At 40.6% G+C, this 22,529-nt stretch overlaps 1 protein-coding gene and 1 long non-coding RNA gene across 2 annotated transcripts; one reads left to right on the forward strand and one right to left on the reverse strand.

Annotated features, from left to right (window-relative positions):
• Positions 1–5,547: 5,547 nt before the first annotated feature.
• Positions 5,548–10,725, forward strand: LOC131143202 (homeobox protein unc-4 homolog). The gene is made up of 3 exons (XM_058091736.2): positions 5,548–6,000; positions 6,425–6,600; positions 8,515–10,725. The coding sequence occupies exons 1-3, from the start codon at positions 5,703–5,705 to the stop codon at positions 9,589–9,591; spliced, it is 1,551 nt and encodes a 516-aa protein (XP_057947719.2). The 5' UTR covers positions 5,548–5,702; the 3' UTR covers positions 9,592–10,725.
• On the reverse strand, positions 6,175–13,789 carry LOC131143218 (uncharacterized). Its single transcript, XR_013628195.1, has 3 exons — positions 13,760–13,789; positions 10,574–10,652; positions 6,175–6,579 (listed from the first exon to the last, which is right to left on the reverse strand). It is a non-coding gene; the product is annotated as an uncharacterized LOC131143218 (long non-coding RNA).
• Between the last annotated feature and the right edge of the window lie 8,740 nt (positions 13,790–22,529).

Genomic DNA, 22,529 nt, shown 5'->3' on the forward strand with positions numbered 1-22,529 from the left:
TCTGACAATGTCACTCGTACCCTGCAAATGAAAAAAAAAGAGGGAGGAGGAAGGAAGAAAAGCAAATTTAAATGGTGCACTCTCATGGGACCTCATGTCAAGGGCTGCTTTTCATCGAGCGCCGCATGCGTTTGGCTCGCACCGCCGCCGGGAGAGTGGAGAGAGAGAGAGAGAGGGGTGGGGGCGAGGGCCTTTGTGAAAGAAAGCTTTTATAAGCAAATGACAAGAAAGCGATAGATTTTGATGTCAGGAAAATAAATAGGCATCAGGGAGAGCAGCAGGGACATAAAGAAGGAGATGGGGCGACATCAAAAGCACCACTTAAGTGCTCAAAGTTGCCTAAGATTGCAGGAAGAGGTTTATAAGGCGACATTAAAGAGGCCATTTAACAAGCAAGACATTTAAATGCAGAGGAGCCCACTTGCAGGTCAAGTAACGGAGGGGATTATATGCTTCTTCATAATAATATTAATTAAACAATTTACATGCTAATAAGGTAACAATTATCGGAGCTTCTGGTGAAAGATTCGGGTTATTACAACACGCCAATCCCGGGGCCGCGGGGTCACGCGTGGAACAGCAGAGAGAAATCTCAACTCAAATTAACATTCTGTCAGCTGCAGAAATTGGATAAATAAAGTCGAATTAATTCACAGTATAATGGAAGGAGAAAGGGAGGGGCAGGAAGGATGGGGGGGGGGGGCACTTATTCAAGCAGCTCTGATTACCATTCAGTATTCACCAGCACGCCGGTGTCTCTCTGTCAAGAAATTTAACACAAAATGAAGCAGTCACCGCCTCGGGCAAGATTTGGCCCCAGCGACACCGTTTACAATTTATATGTATAATCTTTTTCTCTTACACCCCCCAAGCCCCCCCAGCCTCCCTCCACCGCCGTCACTGGAGATGAGGGCCGCACAGCCAGTTGGTGCTGGCCCCTTTTCATGACTGCAAATTTCAACACCTCCCGTTTTCCAATGCACACTTCAAGTCGAGGGCCATTAGACAAGACCTCAACTGGATAATTAGCTTATTTAAAGCACACACACACACACGACATATATCGCTCGGAATGATTGTCACTTGGAAACCGGCATAAAAAAAAAAAAAAACATTCCTTAACAGCTGACTTTCTGAGATTGTATGAAGGCTGTGGATCATTTATCCTATCAGGGGCCTCCATGGGCCAAACTATATTTATGAAAATGATTAACTGTTCTGGGGCTTTTTCAACAGCTCTTTTTAGAATTGCATAGTGGGCATGATCTGGATGCTCTTGAGGGTAGGTCGTCCACCCCTGATTTTAGCATTGCAGTAGATGTAGCTTTCTGCAGTCTGAGTTGCTTTTGGTAGCAGAGGACGAATTATGTTCCTTTCTAGTGGCTGCACAGTGTCTTGTCTTGACATTAATAAACACATGTTTAATTTAATACATCATCTTTGTGAAGGAAAACTAGTAATAAATATAATTCCTGCCTTCATTAAAACCAACAACACATGGAATGGGAGTGTCTGATGGTGACTGATTCTGTAGTAGTATAATTTTTTTTGCACATTTTTGAAAAGTGCACGTACTTTAAAAACCAATCGGAAACCATGAAGTGTCAAACTCCAAATCCTGCATATCACTAGCTAGTCAAAATTATATACAGTAGTTATATACAGTAGCTATCACTTTGTCTCTCACCCCTCACCCCCCTCAATATATATTTATGGACTACAAGTCACTCCGGAGTATAAGTCGCACAAGGCCAAAAATGCATAATTATGTAGAAAAAAAACATATGTAAGTCGCACTGGTCGCATTTTTTGTGGGTAATTTATTTTACTACTTGACCAAAAGAGACATTACGTCCTCTTGGAAGGCAAGTTCTAACAATAAAAGAATAGAAAAAAGGCTGAATAGGTGTAAGATATGCTAACACAATGGTTATTCAGCTACATGAAAAATAAACATGAACAGAAAGGGTGTCCAGTGTTTATGTAACATAAACAGTTTTTTCATTTATAAGTTGCTCTGGAGTATAACTCGCTGGAACAGCGAAACATACTTTGAAAAAAAGTGTGACTTATAGTCTGAAAAATATGTGATATATATATATATATATATATATATATATATATATATCATGTCATATATATATGTCATATATATATCATATATATATATCTCATGTCAAATGATTAAAATTTTTAAGCAGATTAATCACAGTTTTCACATTAATTATGATTAATCACACTGTGCCTGAAATATGCATTTTTTTTACTGTATTTTATTGAAAGAACACGGCATATTTGTATGTATTAACAACTTAACTGAAAATTTAACTGAAAAATTAACTGAAATTTTTAATCAAGTTAAGAGATGGCACACGCATCTGAAAATCGACTTACCTAACATTGGTTTATTTAATAGCAAAATATTTGAATCAGACATTGTGTAACTGTGTTATTATGAGCAGTGAGGAGTTGTGTTCATGGACACCATGTCATTTAAGTTTAATTCACATTTTGAGTGAATATTCTGGGGTTTCCGGGTATATTTAGATGCAGTAAATTGTACTTCCGCATTAGGAGTTACAAAGTGAGTGATGTGAATATTCACTTACTGATTTTCTTGGCATTTCTCTTCATTTAGACCACACATACACGCTTATTAAAGATGTTGCTGTGATGTTTGGAGTGGCTGTGAATGCATCTTGCGGTCTGTCTAGTGATAATGAGGAAGTGTCATTGCAATAACAAATGAACAAGAGACGTGTTTGTTTGGAGTTGGAGATACATATATGGTGTTGGAATTGGACTGCTGTTAATGTGTTCAGGTCAAAATAAAGTTATAAAAGAGCATCAGAATCTGTGTGAGTCTGTGGGGAGCACCGTCTATCGTCATAAGGGAGAGACGTGGCTGGCCATAATGAGGATGCATTAATTACAGTAAGGATTTTTCCCTAATTAATTAAATAAATTAGTTACCATCGCTATTTTTGCCAGGTCTCATTCCTGATTTCTTATTTTTTGGCATGTTTGTCATAATAAAATGTTTAAATAAATTTCAATATTAATCAATGACAACACAACTAAACACTAAATGAAGTTAAAACATAACTGTGATTAATTGAGATCTATCATTCTGGAAAAGGTGGGACTCCAGCGAACCACAGTGAAAGCCATTATCCACGAATGACAAAAACATGGAATAGTGTTGAACCTTCCCAGGAGTGGATGGCCACAAAAAACATCTTTCAAAGAATTGCAGACCTCACTTGCCTCAGCTAAGGTCAGTATTCATGACTCAACCATAAAAAGACACTGGACAGAAATGGTCTGTATGGTATGAGTTTCAAGACGAAAACCACTGCGAAACAAAAAAAACATCAGGGCTAGTCTCATTTTTGCTGAAAACATCTTAATGATCCCAAAGACCTTTGTCTGACGAGACATATGTTCAACTTTTTGAAGGTGTGTCCCCCATTACATCTGACACTTCAGAAAAAGGGGCATACTAACTGTAAAATATGGTGGTGGTAGTGCGACTGTCTGAAGTTATTTACCTGCTTCAGGACCTGGAAGACTTACTGTGATGAACGGAATCATGAATTCTGCAGTCTACCAAGAAATCTTGAAGGAGAATGTCCGGTGACCTCAAGCTGAAACAAACTTGGGTTCTGCACCAGGACAACAATCACCACCAAGTCCACCTTTGAATGGATGAAGAAAAACAAAATGAAGACTTTAGAGTGGCCTATAGTCAAAGTCCTGACCTAAATCCTATTAAGATGCTGTGGCATGACTTTAAAAGTGTGTTCAGTACTTAGTTTGATGATCTGAAACATTTACATGTGACAAAACAAATCAGGAAGGGGGGCAAACACTTCTTCACACCACTGTATGTCTTATATACGGTATACGCAATAACTTCACAGGTGTCCAGTAACTTGCAGAATATCTTGCCAAAAGAAATTAAAATAATTAATTTTAAAAGGATATATGAGCTGAGCACTAAATAAACATACATACGTCAGCCAGACTGGCCAAATATAAGTCAATTCAAGCCCAATGGAAGTGTGCATTGAGCAAAGCTGCAACCATAAACTTTGAAGAATGAACAATTCTTTTGCAGAAAAATGTACATATTTGCTTCTTCCTGGACTTAAGGTGTCTCTGGCTGTGGAGAACACCCTCAGACAAGTTGGAGGACGCCTGCACACACAGATTGCAATATTCATTCTAAGTTATTGCATGCTGTGCGTGCAAATGTTTGCGCATTTTTGTTGTATTTCATCCCTTTGATAAAATATCCACATTGCAAGTAGTGAAAGTTGCCCTGTTGTCATCCTTTCTCGTTAAAGGGAACCAAAATTTCAAGCGTTTGTGCGGCTTGGATGCCTTGTTTCCTGCTAGCTAATTACTCCATGGAATTGAAAAACAGGGTTTTCGATTCATAACTACCTTACAGATGGTCAGATCATCTCCATACTGGGTTAGGTCACTGCCCAGTTGGTCACCATGTGTATGCATTGACTCAGATGCGCACCCTCGTGGCTATATAGTATGCACATGAAGGTTCTGCTTGAGAAGCCTATAGCGCCATACTCGTGTAAGTCTTGCATTTTGCCCACTTCGTGCCTGCTGACCCCCCCAGTTGTACAGGGGTGTGAGGGCCTGTTTATCCCGGTTAAAGCTGCTTGCAACTTTTAATTTTAAATTGATTTTACTTTTGCAATTTGTAGGGGGGCGCAAGAACTTGACAAGATTTCATATTTAGAAATAATTGTCCCATCGGCACAAGGCCTCGGACAATAATAAATAAATTTATTAATTACAAAATAACTGAAAATACACATGATAATATTGCTGGCCCCCAATATATTGCCAAGTGCATGCATGTCTGTTTTCCTCACCTTTTGCCTCCAAACAGGCAAGAGGAGAGTTCACTCTGTGCATCGGTGTCAGTACCTTGGAGCACCCCTTCTGCCACTCATACAGCCTCTTTTGTTAAAATTAATGCTAAAATCTCGTCTCGTTCTCATATCCCGTCTCGTGACATCCCAATAGCGATTTGTGCAATCACATGCTAAATAGAGCTGCTTCCAATAGTAATACAAAATAGTGCTTTTGGCTGAATAAAGTAGCCAAATTAGGAGTAACTGCTCTCAGTATGAGGCATTGCAGTTATTGTCCAGTGCAAATCAAAAAACTACATGATAATAAAATGAAATACACACGTCTTGCATTGGATTCTGCTGCATTTTTGAGTGTTTTGCCATTGTCCAGCTGCATTTTTGGGCATGTTGATGAATAAATGAATGAATGAATGGGTCATACCATTTGTAATTGCTGATCGACCCAGCTGAGGGGTAAAAGTAAAGAAAAAAACCCTAACAACGCTCGCACCCCTCGAATCCTCCAAGCCTTGTGATGTCACACGGCCATTAAGGTTTCTTATTGGTCCCGCGAGCAGATGGGGGAGTCCTAATGAGCTGGCTCTAAGAGGCGGGGGAAGCGATCTTGACATCTCCGGCTGAACCACAACACGTCGCTGCCGGCTTTCCACACGCTCATCCGTGGCCGCGGGAGACAACACATCAGCTCCCGACCTTCTTTTCCGATCATTCCCTGCTTTGCTGACTGCATGTTCAGCCACACACTGCCCCCTCCTGCGCATCCTCACTTCGGCCCCGCCGCATGCAGCCCGGGCGAGCATGGACAGTCGCGTCCTCGAGCATCATCCTCACGCCCACTTCGGAGGCTCCTTAGGCGGGCTGGTGGGTTTTCCGTACCCGCTCGGTCCTCACCACCACCACCAGCAGCATCAGCATCACCAGCAACATCACCACCACCACTCCCAGCAGCACGTCTACGAGCTCGCCAGCGCGCACCAGCTTCAATCTGCGGCCGCGGTCCCCTTCTCTATAGACGGATTACTTAACGGCTCCTGCTCGGCCTCGGTGGTCAGTTCCAGCGGGCTCTTGTCGCCCGACGGACCGTACAAACTCTCCGGTAAGGTCTCCATCTTCACCCACCGTGGATGTATAATTGTATATTTAAAAAGGTACCTCTTTTATTCGTAATTTTATCATGATAAGCTTTAAGTGCAATAATCGATGACAACTGATTAGAAACAATATGTATGTTGTATGTACAGTATTTTAAATATTACAATATTTGCTTGATTTTACAGAAATTAATTATGTGCTCCTTCCTTTGTATGCTTTAATAAAAGGTGCCAAACTGCTATTGGTTGCCTAATAACACAGCAGCAAATCCCATCCAACTGATTCTGGAACGAAAAGTTAGAAGCTTTTGTACAAAAATATCTAATTAAGCTGCAGCACAGAAGAGTAATTTATCAACTAATTGGCGAAGCTGTCAGTCAATTATAGATTTCCTTGACATCAATGATGATGTAACAATTCTCCAACAGATCCCGGGGACCCAGACAAAGAAAGTCCTGGTTGTAAACGGAGAAGAACCAGGACCAATTTCACAGGCTGGCAGCTGGAGGAGCTGGAGAAGGCCTTCAACGAGAGCCACTACCCTGATGTGTTCATGCGGGAGGCACTGGCCCTCAGGCTCGACCTGGTGGAGTCCAGGGTTCAGGTAATTAGCCATTTCTAGTCGGATATATATATTTTTTACATTATTTTTTTTTTTAAATTCAGTGCGGCACAACACCACTAAAAGATGCCAGGAAATGTTCCAAGGCTGTTTGTTTAGGAGGTGGCCAGTGAAGGCCATCCCTTTACATACTGGGGAGGGGGTGGGGGCGTGCTATTTGTCAATTACCAAAGCTTCAATAAAGAAGGGTCGCCTGTGAATTATGCATGGACACAACCTATTGATTTAGGGGTTAATAAAAACTAGGCTATTTGCTGAGCCTACTCGATGGAAAATAATATTTTTCCATCTTTACAAGTAGATACAATTATTTTATAAAATAAGTATAGCGATTCACAAACGCATACAAATTGTGAGTAGTTTTTATTTTTAATAAACACACTAATAATAATTATATTTATAATTAAAATAAATTATGATTACTGTAATTAGTTCATTTTGAAACGTTGATCACCTAGTATGTATGTTAATAAATATACTACCTCTAATAATAATAATTACAATACATTTACCGGTTAATGTAGCAATAGGAATAAATACCAACAGTATTAATGCATGATTATCTTATTAACTAATAAATGAATGACCACATTATAAATTATTACTAATATATATTGCATTTCAGGAAATAAGAAGCATATTTGGTTTGTTGTATCTGCACAAGCAAAAGTGTTCTTTTGCATTTTCTAGCTAACATGCACAACCCGCGGTGGCTTTTATGTATTTTGCGGATTTTTGCACCTAAACCTGAGATTATTCAATCCTCAAGCCGCTTAACACGCTCCTTTATCGCAGGTTTGCGACATCAACAATCCACATTGTCGCACCGTGTCAGCGCCTCGTCCTCATTATGCGCCTCTCACTCGTCCAACCTTATCAGCGGCCAACACGCGGCCCTGAGCGAGCCCAGCAGCCGGCCAGGGAGACTCTCCCAGGCGGGCGTGAGAGGGACGTGAGCCCCTTAGAGCGGGGGGCTTGTAGGATTGGCTGGGGGTGGTAGTGGAGAGACGCTGCCAATTAGTTAGGGTGCAATTAGATCTAATTGATGGAGTTAGCAATTAAGCAAAGTCATTGATGATTATTGCGAAACGACTACTTAAATCTCCTAACCTGCTGCAAGTATACAACCATGCACACAGACATTGTATGGTCAAACAAGTTAAAAGCAACATGTTGAATGGTATACCATTCACTTAATGATGGAGAGGTTTTGACATTGTTAAATTTATTGGCCTAGTTAGTTTTTTGACTTTTTTTCAAAACCAAAACAAACTGGTAAAATGCCTACATCCTCAGTTTAACACATTGTGTCATTCAACTCTTGTATATGTCCTAGTCAACTGTGACTCAGTTTTTTTTTGTGTTTTCCCACTAAAAAAACTTCCAAAGCATTGGCAATTACTTTAACAATGTGGTGATTTATACAATATTTTAGAATAATAATCTGTTCAACAGAAGCTGTGTATTTTATGGGGATATTATTATAAATGTTTGAATTTGAGATGTTGTTTATGGAGATTTTAATGACAGATAATTGGCGAGTTATCTAATAGAAAATAGTTAAAATGGATGGATGTGTTGAAGGTAATCTCATATAATCTATTTTGTGACGTAATTCATGTTTGTTCCTCCTAGTTTCTTAAAATATTTCGTTTTCTTTGTGTGTTTAAATGTTAATACATTTTTCATTTGCCGTTTCTCAGCCTCTTTTTTTGCACCTCGACACTTGAATTAAACTAATTGAAGACTTAGTTTATGGTTTACAGTTGTTGTCTTGACTTTAATTCCTCGATTGTTGCAAATTAATTTTCATTAAAAAAAATTGAATTAGTTAGTGAAGTCATTTGTAGCATGTGTTTTGTTTTGCTGACAAGTAAATCCGTCTTGTGTGCACAGGTTTGGTTCCAGAACCGACGTGCTAAGTGGAGAAAGAAGGAGAACACAAAGAAAGGGCCTGGTCGGCCTGCGCACAACTCCCATCCAACCACATGCAGCGGTGAGCCCATGGACCCTGAGGAGATTGCGCGGCGGGAACAAGAACGTGCAGAGAAGAAGAAACGCAAACAAGAGCGGAAGCTGCTCAAGTCACAAAACAAACTTCTGCAAGGTGACAGCTTCCACACACCCGGCGGTTCAGAAAGCGACAGTGGTGTGTCGCAGTTCACCGACAGCGAGCAGCAGCCTTCTTCAGGCCTGAACGGGAATATTCACATGGAACTTCCCCTGACAACGAGAGGCGCCGAAGTACGACACCAAACCGAATCCAGCTGTGACCAAACACGACACTTCAACCACCAAAACCAAAGAAGAGAAGCAGAGCAGGTTTCTCCGGAAAGCACGCACAGCTCTGGTAGTCCTGCAGGATCGAGGTCGTCGGCCCTGCAGAAGCGCAACCCTTTCAGCGTGGAGAGCCTTCTCTCGGACGCCACGCCTCGACGGAAACCACAGCTGGACTTCTCTCTGCCCACTCAGAGGACACTGGTGGGTAAAGGCCACTTTTTGCTTTACCCCATTACCCATCAGCCCCTTGGCTTTCTTGTGCCACAAACGGCCTTGAAGGCGGCGCCATGTCAGGAGGGCAACAGGCTCCACCTCGGACAAAGCCTTGAACAGACTCCCACTGACCTTTCTTGCAGTCTCACTAAGCCTACAACCACGGATCATAAAACACCCAACCACCACGGTCCTGATAGCAATAGAGGCGACTCAGAGGAACATGCTGGCGACTGTGGTGTGCTTCCCGACTCTCTGACGTCCTTGCAGTGTGGCAATTCCGACGAGATGCAAGCAGAGGCCAAGCTGACTACCGACTGCCAAGCTGAGGAGCAGAGCGTGAAAGAGGAACAGAGTGCGAAAGAGGAGCGGGGCGCTAAAGAAGAGCCAGCATCTCCAGACCTCTCAGAGTGTCTCAGCATAAACACAGACTGTAGAGATGCACCCAAAACAGATGGCGAGGATGTGGATATGGACTAACGCATGCTTGCTCAGACACTGTCAGAAATAAGGGGCACAGTTGGAGTCAATTCTCCTCCTACAAGGTACCGTCTACACTAATGTACCTCATAGAGCTGATTGGTAGACTCAATGGTACCACATCCAGGGCCGCTAAAGGTACAGGAATGTTCCTGAGCTGTCAAAGGCTTAATGGATAAAAAAAAACCTTTAAGGTTTGTACTCCTTAAAGGTACATTTTGTTCTGAGAGTGGACTGTTCAAACATTCCCAAAGCTCTGCATACAGTAGATGCTTGCAAACATATCAGGAATACACGCGTTTCCACCAAGCAGTACAGTTCAGTTCGCTTAGGTACAGTTGGGAACGATAAACCCTGATTTGGTGCACTAAACAAACAACATACAGGCATCATAGAAGTGCAACAAGAGGCTCTACTACACAGAGCTGTAACAGATGAGTTACTTTTCATACAGAACCCAGTGGAGGCGAGGTCACAGTTGTGTGTGACTCAGTCAACATCGATATGACAATAATCTTTCACAAGAACCCAGCAAAGGTGGATTACCGACACAGTGGCGTGCAACAAAATTTCCTTTCATACAGAACACAGTGAAGACAGACTATTGCTGCAACTGTGTATGAGCCAGTTTCACACAGCTGTCCCACCATTTTTGGCATTTACAGCCTTTACACGGTGTAGTCCCAGCTCTGTCACAGCTTTGATACGATATGCAGAACAGTGTAACAGTGGAACTGTGTAAAAGGGGCTAAAGTCATTCATTCATTCATTGCCTGACACCCAATTAATGAACTGCAATGTGCCCAGCTCCACCCTCTCGGACATTTGGCAACCCAAAAGAAAAGTCACTAAATCACTATTTCAGCACTCTGCAGAACTTTCAGCAATGGTGGTAAAAAAAAATGCGTACTATCCATTGAGAACTGAACTGCGCATCTTGGTGGAAAAGGGGCTTTAATTCCCGCCTACTTTTTTAAATCACCTGTCCAAAATCCTGAGGTTAACCCTCTTCATCACCCTCATCATCAGATGCAGGTTTTCTCCTTTTGGTCGAGCAAAACCTGTAAAAGAAAACATCTTTACTTGCAACGGAAATCCTCAGATATTGTACAAAGGAGAAAATGATATTTATATGTAAACGTTTTGATAAATAAAAGCTATTGTTTAAAAAGTGAGTGCTGTCTTTGCAGGCATGGAGCAAGAAGAGAAGGGAAGGGGGGGGGGGCGGCGACTTAAAACAGACAAATCCTCCATCTTTGCCGTTCGTAGCTCACCATCGTCTGGCTGTTTGTATTTATTGCTTTAACAAATTTATTCATTTGAAAAAGGCCGGCCCGGAATGAGGTTAGTGGCCACCGGCTATAGGACCCTGCACCTCCTGCAGAGTTTTGATATGAAAGTAATTATTTTCCCACTGGCTGCTGCAGGGTCTCCAGGCAGCCCCCCTCCCCCACCCGCCCCTTCTCAGCCCAAAGGGTTATTAGACATTAGTGATTTCTAGTGATATGGAATCACATAAACTTCCTACAATAATAGAATTAGCATGAAAGGCATGGGTGTCAAATTGAAATGGGGGAATAATAGCCAGCTGCACGGTGCTTGTGCACGCGCTTCGCCGCCTGCATGCGTGTGTGCGCATAGACTATTGAGCGTATGGGGGGGGGGGTTTGGGTGGGACAGGGGGTGGGTGATTCGTGGGGCGGAATTTTCATGAGCTGGCGGCTTGTCAGGCGGCCCTTGTAGCAGGCTATATTAAGATAGATGTTCGATGATATCCCTCATTGTTCTGTCGCTTATATTGATGTCGCTGCCTTATCGCCCTATTGATCATGTGTCGCACATAATAGGACAGGCGTACGGCCTGCTTGCCTGCCTGCCTTTTTGCACCCCCTCCCTTCACAAAAGGTACCGGGGCCCCTCGTCATTTGTTTTTATTGTGGGGGGGCCCTCTGGGAGTGAGCCAGATAAAGATTCAGGAAAGGAAAAAATGGAAAGATGGGGACTGAGGACTCATATTAATCATTTTTTTGGGTAGGGGGCTCAAACTAAGAAAGATGTTTTGGGATCAGATTTTTGTTCTTTGGCCTCAGTTATAATACAACACTAAAATCATAGCCCCTGAATGTAACAAGGTGTGAAAAAATATAAATATGTTAAATAAATTAAATTATAATGCCAAAAAAGGCTGTTCAGTGGAAAGTTTTGTATGTCAATGAGTTGCAAATAAAGAGATATTCCAGGCTCTGGCTTACACACACCATAATAACTTACATAATAAATATTAGTACTTAATGAATTTGGTAAAAACGTAGAATCAAATATGTCACTTACAAATCTCAATGGAAATAGGCACTTATGGTCAACAGTGGCGTTTAAAGCCGACTTAGAGTGAATGAAAGTGGATCTATTGTTTGTTTATGATAATATAAGGGGGGAAAGTGATCTAAATACCAATTCTGTAGGTTAAAAATACATCTGCACAAGAAGCTCTCTGCTTGTGCTTTAACTAGCGCGTAAACTGAAGCTAATCTAATCACCGCCAGCTTACAAGACTTGTGACAAACAGACATTTGATGGACATTTGTAATAATTATACACTACATGGCTTACATGGTGTTTTAAACCCGTTTGTGTTCAAACGAATTACACCAGATGCTCAGATGGAGCTAGTAGCAAAGAGGCAGCTACATGACAACACTCAATGCATTCTGGGACTTGTAGTGTGAACAATGATTTATGGTGGCCATCTAATTTTGATATACACATCTTTTTGCCCCCAAATATTTTGAGATTCCTCTTAAATTGCTAGGAAATCATCATTAAATGCATTATTGTTGTTGCTATATGTCCTATTTTGTATGTTAGAGGTGCTTGAGCATCCTTGAAAATGATCTAAAAATGCTCATGGATACCAGAGGGATTTCTTAGAAAAGAGCATGTTAAGATTAGGTGCTTATAAACGCCACCCAGTTCTCTGGAAAGTGAAATCCCAATTATTAAAACCATTAATTCTGGTCGGCGTGTGCACAGAGGAGCCGCGTTGACAGGCCGCCTAAATATCCCTGATCCCTCCCGGTCACCGCGCCTTTATTTGCAAATAAATTGACGCAGGATCCGAGGGACGGAGGCTTTACTCTGCAGAGCCAAGCTAAAATGAATTTCCGCGCCCGAGTCCCTTTAATAATATTTACATAATTTTTGCCCAGTGAGTGTGCTGTTTGCGCTGCAGGAAGCAGGCGGCTTATAGGAAAATAATTAGACAACAGGATGAGGAGAGAGCAAGAGGAGGAGGAGGCTGCGTTAAGACCCGAGCTAAACACTAAATTCCCAGACAGCCAAAATCAATGAAAGTAATAACCCTATTATTTAATTCATAAGGACATTATTTTCCCATAAGGCCTCAGGAAACGTCCCCTTTGACCGAAACAATCACATTAAATCGTTAATTCTTTTTTTTTTTTTTTGAAGGAAAAATGCTTTACAGTCTTTAATCGGTTAGATTAAGAGGCCGATTAATTACAAAATATTTGAGCTTCCCTTATAGCAAAGACCTATATAGCGCGTATGACTAAAATATCTTCCTTGAATTAAGCACATGTAATTAAAACATACATATCTAATTTGCTACATTTTTGAATATGATTTACAACAAAAAAGCAACATATTGATTGCTCAGTTTTGACCAACACCCCATTTAACAATATACCGTATACCAATATACACTTTTTTTCATAGGTTGGCTGTTCCTGCGACTTATACTCCAGAGCGACTTATAAATGAAAAAACTGTTTATGTTACATAAACACTGGACGATTGATGTTTATTTTTTGTGTAGCTGAATAACCATTGTGTTAGCATATCTTACACTTATTCAGCCTGTTCTCTATTCTTTTATTGTTAGAACATGTAATGTCGGTTTTAGTAGTTTGAAAGTAGTTTGTAAAATAAATTACCCACAAAAAATGCGACTTATACTCCAGTGCGACTTATGTATGTTTTTTTCTACCTAATTATGCATTTTTCGCCTTGTGCGACTTATATTCCGGAGCAACTTATAGTCCAGAAAATACTTTACATTGGTATCTTGGTTAGTATCAGTTATTTGCTCCAAAAAATCCAACGAAAATCAAATAATTCAAAAATCGAAGCAAAAATCCAACACCCTTACCTTCTTTGTCTAATTGCTGACACTGCAGCTGCTCCTCAGCTTGGCTCCATGGTAGGTTATTTAGCAGTCACACACTATTAAAAATACAAAGAGACTGAGTCAGTAATGCATGAGATGCTTTGTCTGGGCACTCAATTCCATTAAATGATACTGTACAGGGCAAATGGACTAGATTGTTATGCGCAATGTTGTCGATCATCAAGATGGTGTTCAAAAACACACACTATGTTGTACTATGGTGTAGAATTGCAAAGTGCTTCAAACAGCTGTAAAGGTGGAATTTTATTGTATTTCTTGTATATTATTGTATATTTTTTGTATCTAATGAATTGGCTGGCAAGTGCATAATGATTTATAGAAAACAAGAAAATTACGGTAATACTGGGTAATGTGGTGGGCTTTAATAGCATATACTTTGGGTTGTTTCATCTCTTGTTTCATTCGTCCATCATTGCTTGCTACTGGGGGACAAAGTATATGACAGACACCGACCTCTAACCTTTAGCATCCACTCTATTGGTTCAATTTTCGGGGAAAGTTAAAGACTGAACGGGACAGAGGAAGCGAGTGAGAGAGCGGGACAACACAAACATCCCTCATGCATCACATTTTATGAATTCAATTTCATCCTGGGAGAAATTTTCAATTTGAACGCACGGTCATTACAGCGTTGAAGGTGGGCGGGTGGGGATGGAGCTCGAGGGGGGGTGTAGTGTGTATGGGCGTAAATTGTTTTTGCTCTATTATGCATTCGGACGCCATCATTTTTCTTTCTAATTACCGAGGTGTCAGCGCGGTCTGTCACCCGGGCGCTGATTTTCAATTTAACTGATCATCATACATTCATTTTCCCATTTGATAAATCTGCTATCTAGACGCGCTTCGCCATGCCCGGAATATTAAGCGGCGCCCGGGCCGTGGTAATAGGGGGATGTGTATGCGGCAATGAGCACAGATCAGCCAGCTAATTTAGCACTTTCCTCCATGCAGTCCCCCCATCCGTACCCATCCAAATCTCAAGAGGAGGTGAGAGAAAAAGCAGGAAAGGGAGAGAGTCCAGCAACTACCAAGAAACAGAATGTCGTTTGGACCTCCCATCTTAGCGAATAGACCAGTAATGCAGTTGTTGTTTTGCTTATTTAATAAAGACACATTTGCACTTTAAGTATCACAGCTCTGTATCAAGACTCTACACTGGTAGAAGACTCAATTATGGCACCATGATCGAGCTTGGTTACACTTCTGTTATATCTAGGACTCACAACAGCTATACATCTGTTCAAGGTCACAATAGAAAACACAATAGAAACACTTTCAAACAAACCTAGTCGGAAATCTGACACAATGGGTCCTGTGTTTACTTTTACACGTGGCTTCTACAGAGACGTGTTATCCAAGAGGAGATTGAGGAGACAGCTGCAGCAAACAATTCTACTAAGTAAAATATGCAACAAATTAACTTTTTTTTTCAAGAAAATGAATCTCTATTCCGAAGCACGGTACTATTTTTGGGCCGCTACAGCAAAGTGGAGATTGTGGAGGCTAAGTTGGGGTGATATGTTTGCCACTGGAAAAATAGAACAGCAAGAAACTACAAAAAACACCACCCATTGAATGCTAAATATTATATATGAAATATTAGCATAATTAGCCTCTTTTCCAGTGCACAGTAGATACCACTGCCCATTGCAGCAAAGTAAGCTAATGTTAGCTTGCATGTTTATTTTTGCCATTTGCCATTGCATGTTACAATGATTATGGTGATGTCATCCAAGTAGAAATAGTACTTTGTTTCATTAATGGAAAAGCATCTTTGGTGAGTACAGCAGGTTGTATTTGTCATTTAACGTTTAATGCTTTAGACAAACAAAAATAAGGGCCTACTGTGTTTGCTTGTGTATCCTCAAATTCTCAGTGAATGCTTGACCAATCATCTACCAGCAGTGGCAGTCCATCACCCTACTACGCCCTGCTTTCTGGCCTTCCTAAGAGAATTTCACCTCTAATTATTCAAAAACTCAGCTGAAAATGTCCTGACAAAGACCTGAAGGTTGGCACTGAAGGTTACACTGGTTTTAGAACGGCTGCTTTGGCTACCAAAATAAAATTTAAACCTTTTTTTCTGGTTTGTGAATGTCTTGATGACGTTCATATCTTTCAGATCAGACCTTCTGGACTCTGAGCTCCTCTGGCATTGGCATCTAAGTATCCCAAAAGCAAGGATGCTAATATTTAGGTACATAGGCATATTTTCGAGTCCTGCTTGGCCCAAACATACAAATCACCAATAACCCCAGAGCCACGGTGGACAAGTGGTTAGCATGTCGGCTACACAGTCAGAAGATCGGGAAGACCTGGCTTTGAATCTCTGGTTGGGCATCTCTTATGTTCTCCCTGCGCATGTATGGGTTTTCTCCGGGTATTCCGGTTTCCTCCCACATTCCAAAAACATGCTAGGTTATTTGGCAACTTTAAATTCTTGTATGAATGTGAGTGTCAATGGTTGTTTGTCTATATGTGGCCTGTGATTGGCTGGCGAACAGTCCATGGTGTACCGCGCATCTTCCCCTAAATGCAGCTGGGATAGGCTCCAGCACCCCCCAACCCTAATGTGGATAAACGGTATAAAAAATGAATGGATGCATGAATAATGTATCAGGTATTTGTATTGTTATTTTCCCTATTATCTCATCCTATTTGTATTTTAATATTATTGAGTTTAACTTTTATCTTAATTTTTACCAATATTCTTACTATTTGACTTACTATGCAAGGGTTATATTGGATATGGCTGTGGAGGGGGTGCTGTCCGAGGTACTGGCCCATTAGGTGGTGTGTCTGCTTACTGTTGTGTATCCTGTGTCACTGCCCTGGCGGCTGTGGTCTGGTAATGGCTCAGCCATACATTAATTTGTGTATAAGCGTGTATGCATGTGTGTCAGTGTATGACACGGGGGGGGGGGGGGGGGGGCAGGGGCACTGTCCAGCCACAACACTGTAAAGCACCTTGTGTTGCATTTTAAATGTATAAAAAGGGCTTTATGAATAAAGTTTAATTGATTGATCACAAGTATATAAGTAGTACATGGTTTCCTAATGGAAAAACATCAGCAGCAAGTAATGAAAATGTTTTTAACCACAAAAAATGCTACATATGAATATTAGTATCTGAAGGTTTTCAAGCAACCTCCCATTTCCCAGTGAATATTTTTTTTCTACAAATACAGGTGCAACATAACATAATGCACTTACTCGACTATTTATACCACATACTTTAAAATAATTTGATCAAAGAAAGCTAATTTAAAACAAAAGCAATGTCTAAGTGTCCTACTTTAAAAGCAAACCTCCAGTGTTAATACATTGCCTTATCTTAAACCGTGTTTAAATGTCACTACAAAAGGAAGGCCCAGAGTGTGTGCATGTGTGAGTGTGCGGAGTTGTAAAATGTTTATTGTCACAAAGCAGCTTTGGGTTTGTCGTTGTCTTTGTTTCATTAGCCCGCTGGTTGTAATAAATGCCAACGAGCCAACGGGATGGATTTTAATTAAGTTGGTGAAAGATGAGTGGAGTGGCATGGGGGAAGTGTGGAGTCGGGAGGGGCGGTGGTCTAGATGGGTGATGGTGGGGGACAGCTTTTCAATAAATCGGTTGGCTCTGGGGTTAGTCGGTGATTTCCTCTGCAAAGTGTTTGGGCCGAGCAGGACTCAGTAATTTGCTTGATAAATCAGCAGCGTCGGGGGCATGGAGCCGGCCGCTCGACCGCTTGGTTCCAGCGTGTAATTTATGTCTTTCCCGGGGGTCGTACACAAGCCAGTGACAGTACACGATGAATTAGCCAGGAGGAGGCGGCGTGCTCCTAATGAGCAGGTATTATTTCGTGCGCACGCCTCTCTTAAAAAAAGTGTGAAGAATGAGGCTGGCAGACCACCCTCCCCAGCAGCCCCCCTCCCTCGATGCGGTCCGCTGTGCCATCCCCAAGGTGGCCCATCGATTCAGCATCAGAGACTTCAACACACAAACACACATCAATGCATGTGGGACCAGGTGTTCCACAGAGGTCCAGCACAACCTGATTGGGGTTAACAGAACCAAAGAGGTGTCAGACACATACACCCCCTCCCCCACTAAGGCATCAAACACACAGTAACAGCAGCACAACAAACAAAGTGTGACAAGATAGTCAGTTAGCAGCCACGAGAATCTGATAAAAATGTGAAATAAAACATAGAGTAGCGATATGACTTAGAGTGAACAATATTTAAAAAAATCTTTGAAGCTTTGAAGATCAGCTACAAACTGCGACTTGCTGGCAACCAGTCCATGTCATACCTCGCCTCTTACCCAAATTCAGCTGGAATAGGCTCCAGCTCACATGTGACCCTACTGAGGACAAGCAATATAGAAAATGGATGGATGGAAGGGGGTGGTTAGCCACACAGCTAGGACACCGGAGTTCGATTCCACCCTCGGGCATCTCTGTGTGGAGTCTGCAAACTCCGGTTTCCTCCCACATTCCAAAAACATGCTAGGTTATTTGGCGACTCCAAATTGTCCATAGGTATGAAGGTGAGTGTGAATGGTTGTTTGTCTATATGTGCCCTGTGATTGGCTGGCTTGCCTGAAGACAGCTGGGATAGGCTCCAGCACGCCCGCTTCAGGCATTTCAGGCATCTTACATTAGGTGCCTTTCAAAATCATGAAAAACTGATTAAAAAAAACCCCAACAACTTTCAATTAGTCAACTGTGAACAAAATCTAACAAATCAGATTAGACAATGAGAGTCTTTGGTTCAAGACATCTCTAATTGGTGGAAAGAAATCTAAACGTTGACCTAAGCAATCTCAGGCGTGTTGGATTGTGTTTCATTCAAAATTATGAGAATTCTGCCAGCTCCATTGTACAGTACATACAATAAAATAATGGTGAGGTTTGAAGATTTGAACAATGTGACCGGTAAAACAACACTGATAAAAACAAGCTGATTTGACTTGTGAACCCAACAACTTTTATTATTTTAGCTTGGCAATTTAACTATGAGATGCATTGAAGAGTTCTCGCTTTGACATCTAACAATAATCATTGAGAGTTTCAGTCCATTATGCACCAACGTAGAATAACATCAATAAAGCCCTCACAAGTGTTGCTGTGAGGGGGTGTGGGGACATCAAGTGTCTCTTGTGGTCTAGTGGCTACTGCGGGCTGCTGTCTCACCTGCACTCCACAACAATGGCTGGGCTAATTTCACGTGAAAGCCATCATGGAGCTAATTGGCAAAGGCGATGAGTGGCCTTTAAAAAGTCCTGATGGTCAACAGAACAACAACAATTAAGTGCAGACAGCACACTTAACAACAGATTGTAAAAAATATAATTACAGTATGATTATTACCAATATTAGTAGGCTTAATTATATTATTGATATAACTTGTTGTGCTAGTGCGTGTAAAGATGCTCACATAATGCAGTAATTATCTTAAAAATCAGTAACAGTGCGCTCAATTGGAAGCGTTAACAACCCCTCGGTTACTCTTGGCACAAGAATGAAAAGGAGGAAATCATACAAAATGTTAAGCACCATAATTGGAATGTTTTCCGGCAACAAAAATGTCAATGAGTGGATATGCTCTACTGAAAATGTTTTATTTTAACTAGGGCTGTCAAAGTCCCAGCATTAATAACGAGTTCACGGAAATTCACTTTTAACGCTGTATAAAATTTCTTAAACGTAACTAACGTGCGTTGGTCTTTAACCCTCGGCCCACATCGTAATTTCAGGAAATGTGTTGGTGTGGCACTTGATGCTTTCCCCACAAGCGGGAACAAATATTGAGCAAAAATGGACAAATAAAAGGAAAACTAAAGTTATCTGTATCTAATGTTTCTGTGAGGTGAGTTGTCAGGTCTCAAATACCAAGAGCATTGTAAGTGTTTTTTTTATTGTCATTTATACAGTGCTTGAGCTCCATTTTGGGTTGTGAGGTGCTAGTCACCGACAGGCACAGCTTAGGACAGCTATTTGGAGCAAGACGGTGTGTGTCAATGTGACAAAGGCAGAAGTGAGTGAGCACACACACGGCACTAAATGAGATGGCAGTAAAGGTTTGCAAGGGAATTTATTAGCGCTATTATTATTATTTATTAGCGTTTGTGCTTGAACTGCCGTGTTCATCAAAGATGACAGGCTAAAACACTTTGTTGAAGAGGCTAGAACAAGAAAAGTGTGATAAATAGAGTGTTTGTAAATGTTTATGTGTCTGTAAAAGAGTGTTTGGAAGTGAAATATAAGCTCGAGCTTGACTGCATTGCAGTCTATGGGTGCAGTCCTAGTTAATAAACTACTGACTGTTTTTGTTGTCAATATTTATTTTTCCAACATCCTGTTTTCACTTTGTTGTTGGGTGTTTTTGCAAACCTTTATTTGCAATGTTTGGCACATTATTTGCTTGTAGAGAATATTTGAGTGATGAACAGTTTACTTTACCAATGTCTGGTTGTTGTGTTTGTTTTTATACATTTTGTGTTGAACAGTTTTCAGTTTTACATTGTTAGGTGTCTTAAAAACTTTAAAATGATCCTGCAAAGGTACAGGTATGGATAAAAACTGTGATTAACAATCTGTGATTAATTTCAATTAATTTTAAGTTAACTATAGATCACAGTGATTAAATATTTTAATTAATCAACAGCCCCAATTTTAACAGAAATATGCTACAGTTTGCTAGAGCATATTTACCATAAGAATAGTTGCTAGCCAAAAACAAATTTCCAAATTAAATTTGGAATAAAAAAAATAAAAATCCTCCAAACACAATAATCTGCTTGCAGTAAAATGTAAAATGTATTTATTTGACAAGCAAGCAAGTGTGATATTGCTTTAATCCATTTTTTAAATGCGTCATGGCATGACAAAGATGCTATATATGGAAGTGTTAACTTTTAAATATTTGTCCATGTTATTAAAGCTTGTTAAACTTGACTTACATGCAAATGAATTTCAAATGACATATTGTCATGAGTCATTAGAATAAAAAAATACATTAAGAAGTTAATTAAGTTTCACAAATTTTCCCACACTTAACAGATATACATTATCAAAAGGTGATTAAAAGCAAAAACAACAAAAAAAATAGTAGGAAACTAAACACTGCATGCCAACATTTGCATTCAAGCTAAATGACAGATTACATTGGCATATTCATTCATTCATTCATTCATTTTCTACCGCTTTTTCCTCACGAGGGTCGCGGGGGTGTCGGAAATGTAAATTATAATCTAAAGACGTAATATTGCTTCCACACCAGTAGTCAAAATAAAAATTTTCTGTACATTTATTACATTTTTATTAAAGGTAAGACATAACTATGCTCATCCTGTTAGCATTAGAAAACATTAAATTAGCCATCACAAATACAATTGCTGACACCATTTACTGAATTATGTGAATGTTACAATCTATCCACTGTTTTAGCTAAAATACTCGATGTGTCATTTTATTTTTGTTGCAATACGTATATAGTATTATTTCTGCCAATCAATTGAGTATTGGTTTGAAGTCCTTCACAGTATTGTTTTTAATGTTGACCCAACTACTGAAAAAAAGGGGAAAACAATTCAAATTGACTTCTAGCACATGGAAAAGTCTGCGCATTGCCATAAAAAATGCTCAAACAGCCATATAATTAATGGCAAGTAAAACGATTTGGCACGTTTTCACATGCCAAATGGTAGCCAACAGTGATTATAAACGCACCAGTAGCCCAAACTTTTCCTTACTTGTGCGCACTAATCTCTGCACTGTCCTGCTCTTCCTATTCTCTTCATATTTACTCAACAAATCTGTGCACCCTCCAACCAGAAAATGTAACTTTGTGTGTTGAGAATTAATGGGAAAGACCCCGACTGTTAAATCGTAAAATTTGAATTAGGAGAAGATGGCGTGTAAAGCATGGCAAAGGTTTTTATTAAAACCAGGGCGAATAATTGAATTGTTCTGCTGCTCTGATTTGTTTAAATAAAAGTATTTGGGTGTCAAACAACACCAGGATTCCTAGAAATTCTATTAAAGACACAGGTATCTTTTGTTGTATTTGTGCATCAGCAGGGCACCTTTTTTTCTACATTATTTCTGCTCCTTATCTGAACCATGGTTCTGTTGATGCTTATCTATGATCGAGCCCCTCGGTGAGAATCTTTCAGCTGCTGTGACATGCAATGAAAGGCTGTCAGTCCTCCTTTTACCAAACAGGATTGAAATCAGGAGAGGAAATGTGTGGGAAAAAAAGGTAGATGGTGATAAAAAAGTTAATCAAATTTGTGATTGGAAACACTAGAAACTTTCATGTAGAGACAGGAAGCAGGAACACATCAAGGAGAAGAGCTGTCCTAATTTATTAAGTTATTTATTAAAAATATATTATACGAGCCGAGTGGTTAGCGTGCAGGCCACACGAAACCAGAGTTTGATTCCACTCTCGGCCATCTCTGTGTGGAGTTTGCATGTTCTCCGGGTACTCCGGTACATGCATGCTAGAGTAATTAGCGACTCTAAATTGTCGCTAAGGTATGAATGTGAGTGTGAATGGTTGTTTGTCTATATGTGCCCTGTGATTGGCTGGCGACCAGTCAAGGGTGCACTCCGCCTCTCGCCCAAAGACAGCTGGCATAGGCTCCAGCACTCCGCGACCCTTGCGAGGATAAGCAGTAAAAAAATTGATGGACGGATGGATGAATACTATACTATTTTACAACCATTTTAATTATGACTCAA

This window comes from Doryrhamphus excisus, linkage group LG9 (genome assembly GCF_037039965.1).
Source record: "Doryrhamphus excisus strain RoL-2023G ecotype Guam linkage group LG9, RoL_Dexc_Guam_v1.1, whole genome shotgun sequence".
NCBI lineage: Eukaryota > Metazoa > Chordata > Actinopteri > Syngnathiformes > Syngnathidae > Doryrhamphus > Doryrhamphus excisus.

Bases quoted from the DNA above. Each gene is read 5' to 3' on its own strand.
- LOC131143202 (XM_058091736.2), top strand. From the start codon at position 5,703: ATGGACAGTCGCGTCCTCGAGCATCATCCTCACGCCCACTTCGGAGGC. The intron at 6,001-6,424 runs GTAAGGTCTCCA...ATTCTCCAACAG, and splicing joins CGGACCGTACAAACTCTCCG to ATCCCGGGGACCCAGACAAA. The intron at 6,601-8,514 runs GTAATTAGCCAT...TTGTGTGCACAG, and splicing joins TGGTGGAGTCCAGGGTTCAG to GTTTGGTTCCAGAACCGACG.